At 40.9% G+C, this 10,261-nt stretch overlaps 1 protein-coding gene and 1 pseudogene across 1 annotated transcript; both read right to left on the reverse strand.

Annotated features, from left to right (window-relative positions):
- On the reverse strand, positions 1-5,968 carry LOC108982269 (probable LRR receptor-like serine/threonine-protein kinase At2g16250). Its single transcript, XM_018953589.2, has 4 exons — positions 3,409-5,968; positions 1,751-1,879; positions 1,586-1,608; positions 1-1,108 (listed from the first exon to the last, which is right to left on the reverse strand). The coding sequence occupies exons 1-4, from the start codon at positions 5,265-5,267 to the stop codon at positions 516-518; spliced, it is 2,604 nt and encodes an 867-aa protein (XP_018809134.2). The 5' UTR covers positions 5,268-5,968; the 3' UTR covers positions 1-515.
- On the reverse strand, positions 2,093-2,209 carry LOC118348801 (annotated as a pseudogene).
- Positions 5,969-10,261: the final 4,293 nt, after the last annotated feature.

Consider the following 10,261-nt stretch of genomic DNA (forward strand, 5'->3'; position numbering starts at 1 on the left):
AGATGTAATGACCATATCCCAATTCCCAACAACAGAAAAATGTTCATTAGATACATCAGAAGCAACTTGATTCCTGAACAAATTGGAAATACAACAATGCCCCCTTTTGGGGAATTAATTTTCTTTTCCGGTAAAGTTCTAACAATCTCACAAGAAGAAATTTCAATCTATCACAGATTCACAACCTTATGTTCCATGTACGGGATCTATGAGAAAGCATCCATTGCAGAGAAAAAATGCAGCTTGCTTCGACAACAAACAGACGCAAAACCAGTGAGTCCAGTTGAATTTACAGGACCCACTTTGTAAGCAATTTTCATTGACCACAACAATATATTCCTCACCAGATCACACACTTCAACAGATTGGTCAACATAGCGCATAATTCATTGAATGGCTTTGTAACCAGATGAAAGGCGACTGGAAAAGGTTGCCGTTTGGGTATGCTGTTGAACATGCCGGAAATCGGGCAACCTGCAGTCTCATCCTTAAAAAGCAACAAAAACCCTTTTCAGCTAATGCTCATCTTGGCTCTCCAGGTCTTGGATTTCAACTGGCTCAGGGAAAATTTCGTTGGACAACCTTTTATGTGAAGTCGAGAAGTCTTGTCCACCACTTCCATGAGAGTTCACTCTCCCTGACTGTCTTAAGCCATTGATACCAGTATGGCCTGGAATGGCGGCACCCTCTGATGAGCTGTGCCGCCAGCTACCAAAGAATGCAGAACTCCAAGACCTCCTAGATGACATTGTTCGCAATCTTGCAGAGCTCGAACTCTCCTCCCTAACCACCTTTAAAGGGTTTTCCAATGCTTTGAGGATATATTTCATTGGGGGGCGTCTAGAAGGCTTGGGGTTAAGGCATGACCTGGCCACAATTGCCATTGCCCATACCTCTTCGAATAAATCCTCATCGACTATCAGAGATGGATCAACAATTTTAGTTACCAGTTCCTTGTCATATGTGCTAATGTAAGGCAGCATTTGTTCTAAGCACTCTTTTGTAGTAACATCATCTGATTTGCTGATGCCAAGCTTACCCGTTACGAGCTCAAGCAAGACCTTCCCAAAACAGTATATATCATAGGCACAAGTTGCCGATGATGAGCCTGTCCATTATCAAAGAAAGAAAAAACTAGTAAGTTCTCTTCTCCAAATATAATGCAGTTGGAAAGGAAAAAATCTCTGAAATGCCAAATGCATAAAGCCTACATAGTCACTCTCCTCACCACTTGCCAAGCTGAATGACTATCTTTGAATAACAGACTTGCTTCATTAAAGTATGAAGGAACCTAAAACTTAAGTTGAATGGGAAGTAATAGATATTATCTGTGAGGACAGCAGCACATCCATTCATGTTTTAACTTCAATTTAGCAGTCCTAGACAAGATTATCTACTCGGTCTTCCGGTGGTCTAGAATATTTGGTCACTGAACTAATAGACGCAGGTTTACAGTCCATTCCCCATGGGAACGGGTAGGAAGGGCTTATCAAGGATGGTTGAAGCATATCTAATTTATGTCTTCTGTTGATAAATAGAAAAATGAAATAGAGAGTATCCAGAAAATGAAAGTTAATTTACGCACCAGAAGGGCCTTGTTCAGAAATTCTGCACAAGATCAAGAAGAAAATAACATTACACCTTTGAGCAGAATTCAAATAATATATATACACACACATATATATATATAGCTCACCATGGATACACAACATGAAAACACAAGGCAAATATAGAATGATGAGGTACATACTGTGGCTTCCGCAAGAACCTTGTGAGTGCATTTTGGTGAGAATCACCATCTTGAGCATGGACCTCGCTCAGACTTCCAAGTCGCACTTCAAATTTATCATCAAGAAGGATACTGCTCGCTTGAACATCTCTTCAACAGCCAAAAAATATGATTGCATTTAATATTTGGGTGGCTGGGCATTATACTTTTAAATAAACTAGTATGAAAGATTGGCATGCCATTTACAAAGGAATATATAATTAACTTAAAATCAAAAGGCAGTTGGAATTAGATTAAAAGAGAGTGAGAAAAGTATCTGTAGATGATATTTTTGTTATAAGTTTCTCTAAAGTTGGTAATAAGTAGTGTATGTTCTGTTTCCAGGATCAAATGACATCTAAAGCAACCATTGATCAGGATAACCACATACTTTAGAGAAAGCATCCGAGCCATTATATGCAGATAATATTAATAATTGAGATTGTCTGAAATCAAAGCATGTGAAAAGGATCACTAAATACTCTTGTTAGCATACTGAGGTAGTAGGGACGTCTCATTTCACCAGCATATACTCCTAAGTCTATCAATTGAAAGGAACTAAAGGTCCAACTTCAAACCATGCTTTACAACATGTAGAAAAGCAGCTGGTATGGTATGAAACTCAGAAAAATTACAATTAATGATTGAAATCTATAAACTTCATAGATCATTCTGACAATAAGGACTAATCAATTTGCAGAAAAATAGCTCAATATTTAAAACTCTTTTATATTGATTTTGGCATAATAATCTCCATAAAAGAAAAAAGAAAAAGAACTTATTCACAGCCAGGTTCTTTTATGAATGCTGAAACGAAGAACCTTTTCTCACACAAAATCCAATAGTTGCTTTCAAAGGGTTCAAGATTTCAGCTTACAAGTAACACTCTTGGGTTTAGTGTGGAAAAAACTCACAAGTATCTATGAATTTAAACACTCCCCAGGACCTTGTACACAGAATATTTTGTAACAGCATTTCAGAGCATCAATTCACATAGAACGGATCTAGGACAATCAAGAAATCCACATCCAATATACGGAGAACGGTCATCAACTTTTGGAAATCACTTATTTTTTAGATCCCAAAAAGTATTCAGTGATGGAATTTAAGTAAAAAAGAAATTGAAATACAGAATTTTGTCTTCTCAAGCCTTGTTTCTTCATTCAAACAAAATGAGTTAGATCTTATTTTGGCCAAAAGGTGAGTTTAGATTCAAAGCAAAGCTACAGAAAGGTAGGGAACTGAAGTCAGAACTCAGAAGTCAAAAGTCCCATGCACAAACTTCAACCCAGAAACTCTAATTTAGTTTAATGGTTATTATTCATTAAAATTAAACAAATATAAATTAATAGCTAGTTAAGTGCCCATTTCAGTAGCATTCGAATTGGTTCATAGGGCATTAGAGACCATACAATACTTGACATGCGAAGTTCTTCAGAACAGAGAATTGCATTCGAAGGTGCCAAAAACAAAAGTCATAATATGAGCAATTTAAATCATCACAGTTTTTTATCAGGAAAATCAAGCAATTTAAATCAGTACACATAATGTTATCGAAAGTAAACGATGAGAAATCAGCAATTTTTCAATTATATGACTGAAGAGAAAACAATGGTAGCCATAAGCAAGTTCAATAATACCTGTGAATAAGAGGAGGGTTGCACTCATGATGTAGGTAAGCTAGGGCTTCAGCAGCCCCTGTTGCAATTTTCAATCTTGTAATCCAATCCAGAGACTGGAAATTGTCATCCTCAGAACGGATAACTCTGTGCAAGGAATTTGCCAAGTCTCCATATGGCATATCTTTGTAAACCAAAAGCTTCTCACTCTCATGCTCCAAGCAGTGCCCCAATACCGGGACCAACCTAGTATGTGAAACCTTGCTGAAAAATTCCAACTCAATCATGAATGACTCTTTCTTGAAAGAACGCAAATCTACCCTTTTGACGACTACAGGGATCCCACCAACCAAAACCCCCCTGAAAAGGTCTCCGGAGTGGCCGTGTTTGATAAGATTTGCTTCACTAAAATCACCAGTGAATTGCAGCATCTGCTCATAGGTAAATGATTCTCCCAGACCTGTCATATAAACAGGATCCTTAGGAAGAGAAGGGCTGTCTCCTTCTGGCACAGGCCCAACATCTGCAGTCACTCCTTGATTTGCAGTGCCTTTATCACATGTTCTTAGGATAAGTACCATGACACATACTAAAAGCACAACGAAACCAATCCCACCGAATAACCCCACCATTATGTATATCAATTTTTTGTTGGTCTTAGAATCTGGTTCTCGCAATGGTGGCTGAGTCGGCTCTGGGGCTCCAAAATTATCAAAATCTAAGCCTTTCTCGGCATAAAACCGTCTACAGTCCTCCGAACTCCTCTGATCAGTAATCATCTGAAGACAATTTCTATCAAGAGTAGCGTTGGCTTGACCAGCATCAAGTACCTTGCCTTGGAAATAGTTCCCAGACAAATCAGCTGCACGAAACTTCCTAAGAGATGATAAATTCAGAGCTCCATACAACTGATTGTTTGAGAGATTGAACACAGCTGCAGGGGCATTAACATTTAAACTAAGATTCATTAGCAAACCATCTGGCAATGGACCCTCCAGAACATTATCTCCAATATCCATCCTCCGCAAACTCCTCAATCCTCCCAACTCCACGGGCAACGACCCGGATAAAGAATTCATGCTAAGGTCGAGATCTTCCAATTGAGAAAGGCCACCCAATGGACCAGGTATTGGAGAAGAGAAACTATTGTTAGCAAGATTCAAGTACTGAAGACTAGAAAGGTTACCCAGACCAGCTGGAATCGACCCAGATAAGAAGTTTGAAGAAAGGTCAAGCCTGGTAAGCTTGCCAAGAGACTCGAAACCAGAAGGCATTGACCCAGTAAGTGTATTCTGCGAAAGATCGAGAACTAGCAGTTCCGATAACTGTCCCAATGCAGGAGATACAATACCAGTAAGACTATTATCAGACAAATACAAATAATTCAATGTACCCAAGTTACCGAGAGACGAAGGAATCGGACCCAACACCGAGCAGAACCGGAGATCGAGCACTCGGAGAGCATTAAGTCTCATGCCGAACCAGTCGGGAATAGGTCCGGGAAGCGAAAACCCAGAAGCATTGAACGACTGCAAGAGGGGCAGATTGGCCAGCGAATCGACAGCGAAACTTGGATTTACCCGTCCGAGACGAGTTCTTCTCAGCCCGGTGACATTGATCTCCACCACGCTGCCGTTCTGGCACCGGACTCCGTTCCAGTTCAAGCACGGGTCGGCCTTGATGGGCCAGTCCTTGCCCCTGAGTCCCAGCGATGACCGTAGGCCGATTAACGCTGACCGTTCGATGCTAGAGTTCAACGGCACCTGTTGTTGAGCTACCCCACACTGAATCAACACAACCATCAATATCACCACCTTAACCAGCCGTCGTTGAGCTTCTTCCATGGCTGTTTGTGATAATGTCAAGTTAAAGTTCCTCATGGTCTACGGAGGTCCATCTTGGACTCTCTCTCTCGTGAACAATTAATTTTGGCCACAGGCCACAGCTTCACAGGTACACAAAATAATACTAAAAAAACACGCTTATTTATTGTGCTCTGCGAAATTCGTTTACCCCTAATCACGAGCTTTGATTCTGCATTCGATGCTGTTCCGCTGTCCAACCCACCCAACAGAATTCTTAACTATACAACAAAGAAATATCCCCCCTCCCTCTCTCTCTCTCTCTCTCTCTCTCTCTCTGGTCCTTTATCGGGTCCAAATCAAGCTAATCTGAAATACATTAATGGCGAAAAGTGGTATGTCCCAACTGCCATGGCTCTGCACTGCAACGCCAACGCAATACTGGGTTAAACTCAGACGGACAGCCTGGGAAATGGGCCAGCTGAAAGTTGAGTAGTTCGAGAAAGCTTGCAAAGCCTCAAGCCATGGCTACTACTGCTTTGGGTAGGTTTCTATTCTGGGTTTCTTCATCATGGTTAGTTGACTTCCTGCTAAAGTTCTGGTCAGAGAAAAAGGTTTAGGAAGGCAGCCCACGGCTTCACAGATGAACAAATCATTCACTGTGGTGTGCTCTGGAGGGCCATGTGGATGTGACATCAGTGTGTTTGATAGCTGAAAATTCAAAGGGATTCTTTTTCTTTCCTTTCTTTCTCCATGGGCAGTCTTTGATTTTTACATTTTCTTGATTGGAATTTCTTGGGGTGAATTTGATGCCCTATAATGGTTGGTTTTTCCAAATGAATGATTTGAGTGGGACTCATTTGGCTTCACTTTAAATTGGGTTTTAGGGTTTCATTATACCTCTTTTGATCATATAATTATTACTTGGAATGGGTCCAATCATTTAGGATAAACTTGCTTAGCTATTTGTCTTTGGATTGGAATCATATTTAATACTTTTAATTTTTTTTAATATGATAGTTCCTATTACAATTTATCTCTCACTAATGGGCAATGGCCCTCTTTTGAATGTCCACTAGACCTAATTGTCTAAAAATAGAAAAGAATATAGAAATTATTTTCCAAAACCCCATCTCATAATCCTCTAATATTTATTTTTCATTCTTATTTTATCATATTTAATTACACAAGTTTATATGGTGGAACTTATATACTTTTGTACGTCAACCATTTAAATAAAAGATTATTTTAGATATCATATAATTAGGCCTAGTTTTTTTTCACAATCATTCTCATCTCCTATCATCATTACAATTTTTATAAATTTTTACATAGAATAAAATAAACCATTCAACTTTTTCAAATATAAAAATAAAAATAATATTAAAAAATATATATTCTAACAATATTTTATTTAATTTTTAATTTTTATATCAACTCATCTTATCTCATCTGCGAAAACAAACAAGACTTTAGTGTGACTGAAAATGGTTAAATTCAAGATGAAGAATAATATGTCTTAAATTAAAATTTTATTTTACACACTCAAATTATCACATTTTTTAAATCACACCCCAAATTATGATCGTATTTCGTTATATGTTTTTTTTTTTCTAAGAAAAAAAAGAATAAAGTGAAAATCTATTTGCAGAAAATGGTAGAAAATAAATTGTGAAGTGGTGAGTCAATGAACCAGAACATCACCATTTTGTTTATTTTTGTGTGCCATAAAAACGAATAAAACATTCCTTTGGGATAACTCCACGTGAAAACATCCTTTTTCATGGGCCAAAAACGGGGTGGTTAAAAGTTTGCTTCTACTAAAGGTAGTCGGGAGTCCAAAGATGCGAAAACGATCACATAAACATTATTTCCATTTAATTAATACGTTTGTTCGTGGAAACATTCTCATTTTTAACCAATAATTTCAAAGGATCAAATTCCTTTGCATTTTCGTTGGGAGTTTGAACATATAAAGTGATAAAAAGTGCACACATAAAATGTATTATTCATAGTCTTACGTAAGATGAAATAGATATGATCGATGTTGATGCATTTCTCCGGCAGGACTAGAGACCAATAACATAGTTGAATTGTCCACAATGTTGGCTCGTTGATATGGTTCTCGGATACTCATTCATAGAATAAATAGTAAATAAAGAAAGAGATATAGAGATTTACGTGATTCAATATTAAAGTTTAAATCAAGGGTCGTTTGGGGGCAAAACCCACTATATTGAGTGAGTTTATATTCTCTCATGACCTCATAGCTCTCAATACAATGTAGGGAAATATGGTTGAAGAAGATGCATTCTGTAAGGGGGTTTTCCCTCCCATTGGCTTGTATAGCAAGCCTACGAGGAATCATTGGAGAAGTAAGTCAGAAAGTCTGGCCAAGCCCAATGCCCCTCCTTTAAAAAGAGTTAGTGGGCTCCTGTAGTGTACTTAACTCATGAGCAAAACTCACCCACGAAGTAACCCACGCGTGGGGAAAGCGGATAGTAGGGGTAGATGAGAATCATCGCTCTGACACCTCCCCGATGACACCTTACCGTCAGGAATCTGTACAGGCAGGTGGGTGGGAAATATGGGGAACCCTTGATCTCCTGACAACAGGCATGAAGAGGCTTAACAAGGAACATTCGTAGGGTAAAGTGAGTCATGGAGCCACGTTGCATTAATGACGCCATTCCCCAAACTCTATGCTGCATTAATGATGTCACCCCAGAAGCCACACCGTAGAAAATGATTCTAACTAAACAAACAGTTGAAAGTACATGGGCTTCCCGAAATCAGGTACTAGTTGTCTTCACCCAAAAACCAGTATAAAAATCGACCCCTAGGTACGTAGAACTCTCTGATTCTAAAAAAACTCACACACAACACTACTAAGGAGATATACTGACTTTAGCATTGGAGACTCCTTAGCCTCTACTAAGGCTCCACATTCTTCGTGTTTTCTTAAGTGTGCAGGTAAAAGACTCAAGACCCGAGTTGTTGGAATCGGTACAAAGGCATACGAAATAGGACGTTGACAGTGGGGCCGTCTATGGGATCTCTATAGATTTCATGTCTTTCGTATGATTGTGACAACACGTTCTCAGACAACTCGGGGACAAAAAGAAGCAACGTTAACAAACATGGAAGCAAGGCTCACGGCGATGGAACAACTGATGGGAAGCTAACTACCGAAGTGGAGAATGAGACACTTAGAGTGGCCACCAATGGACTAGAGAATGAGGTAGGACCTAGCAACAACGAGCACGTAAAGTTCAGAAACACAGGAGTGAGAGATGATGCGGAGGAAGAAAGAAAAAATATGCAGGATGAACTCCGTAACCTCAAAGGGAAAATACCAAGAAAGGGAAGGAAGATGGGCACATCGTCATCAGTAGACCAACTGCTCACCAGCACGGGCCTACCCTACCTCGAAATTTTGAGTTCCCCTCATGGACATGTACAATGGAGCCAGAGACCCCTTCGAACACTTAGAAACTTTCAGAGCTTATATGACCCTGCACGACTTCCAAGGAGAAGTGCTCTACATAGCTTCCCCCTGACATTGAAGGGGCCGACGATAGTATGGTTTGGATCCTTGGCACCCAAGTCCATAGACAGTTTTGGGGAGCTAGCCAACCTATTCCTCACAAAGTTTATGGCGAGCAGGAAAAGAAAACGCCCCATGGCGTAACTCCTCACCATCAAGCAAGGAGAAAACGAAAGTCTGAAGACATACCTATCTAGGTTCAACAAAGAATGCATGACTACAGATGACCATGACAAGAAGATAACTTTGGCAGTGCTTTTAGGAGGAGTGTGTTCCTAATCCCAGTTCATGGTAGAATTGGCAAGGAGAACCTCCTGCCAACTTTATTAACGCTGAGGACACACTTCAAGCCTTAACTAAGCCAAGGAGGAAAGATTGAAATAGGCAGAAAAGAAAACGAAGGCACCAACCAAAGACAAGGCTCGCGAGAAGCTAGAGAAAGGACCACGGGACAACAGGAGAGAATAAGCCTCTCCGAGAGGCCTGGGGTTTCAATTTGACCGGTCGACGCTCACCATCTAAAAACACGATTGTCAACCTGCCCAAGAAGACGACTACAAGAGCACTAGTCCCCTCTATTGCACCTACCATCAGTCCAACACTCATAACATGAAAGATTGTCTTTTCTTGAAAGAGGAAAGAGAGTAGGTTGGGCGGTCGAGGCCGTGGTACCCTCCCGCCCGAAGGCCAAAGCGGGAGTGGGGGAGGAGATCATGGGAAAGAAGTGTAGAGAGAGTCGGAAGGCCAAGGAGGGAAGGGAGCCCGAGGCAAAAGGTAGCTGCGCGGGGACCCCTGCACGATCGCCCTCGCGCACCACATCAGGAAGGACCATTGCTGGGGAAAATTAGGACCGTCACGGGAGTATTCGTAGAGGGGGTGTGACCTCATCCAGTCGAAAGGTGCATGCAGACAAGTGAGATACCGATAAGTGTATTCAGCAGAATACCGCCCCACCAAGTACAGGAGAAGTGAACCGGCACTCGTTATCTCCTTTCGAGAAGACGAGGAGGAGGGGGTCCTCTATCCACACAATAACGCCCTAATGGTGACTATGCTGGTCGCCAACTTCATCACTAGGATGATCCTTATTGACAACGGAAGTTTCGCAGACATCCTCTTCTAGGAAACCTTTACCCGGATGGGAAAAGATGCCACCCGACTCCAACTAGCTCCCATGCCACTCAAGGGTTTCTCTAGAGAGATGGTTTAGCCAGTCGGGACAATCACACTGTTTGTCTTGGAAGGCAGAGCTCCTTGTACGGCTTCTATCATGGACAACTTCTTGGTGGTGAAGGCCCATTCGACTTACAACGCAATAATCGACAAGCCTACCCTCAACAACCTAAGGGCAGTGAGGTCAACCTACTACTTGAAGATGAAATTCTTGATCCCTTGGGAAGTGGGAGAAATCCGAGTAGAGTAAGTCTTGGCACGAGAGTGTTACATGCAAGAATTGAAACCCAAAGGCGACGGGGTCTATGTGGTCCACACTCTTGCCGATGACCACGTTCTCCTGCCCCATCTT

This window comes from Juglans regia, chromosome 6 (genome assembly GCF_001411555.2).
Source record: "Juglans regia cultivar Chandler chromosome 6, Walnut 2.0, whole genome shotgun sequence".
NCBI classification, from domain to species: Eukaryota; Viridiplantae; Streptophyta; class Magnoliopsida; order Fagales; family Juglandaceae; genus Juglans; species Juglans regia.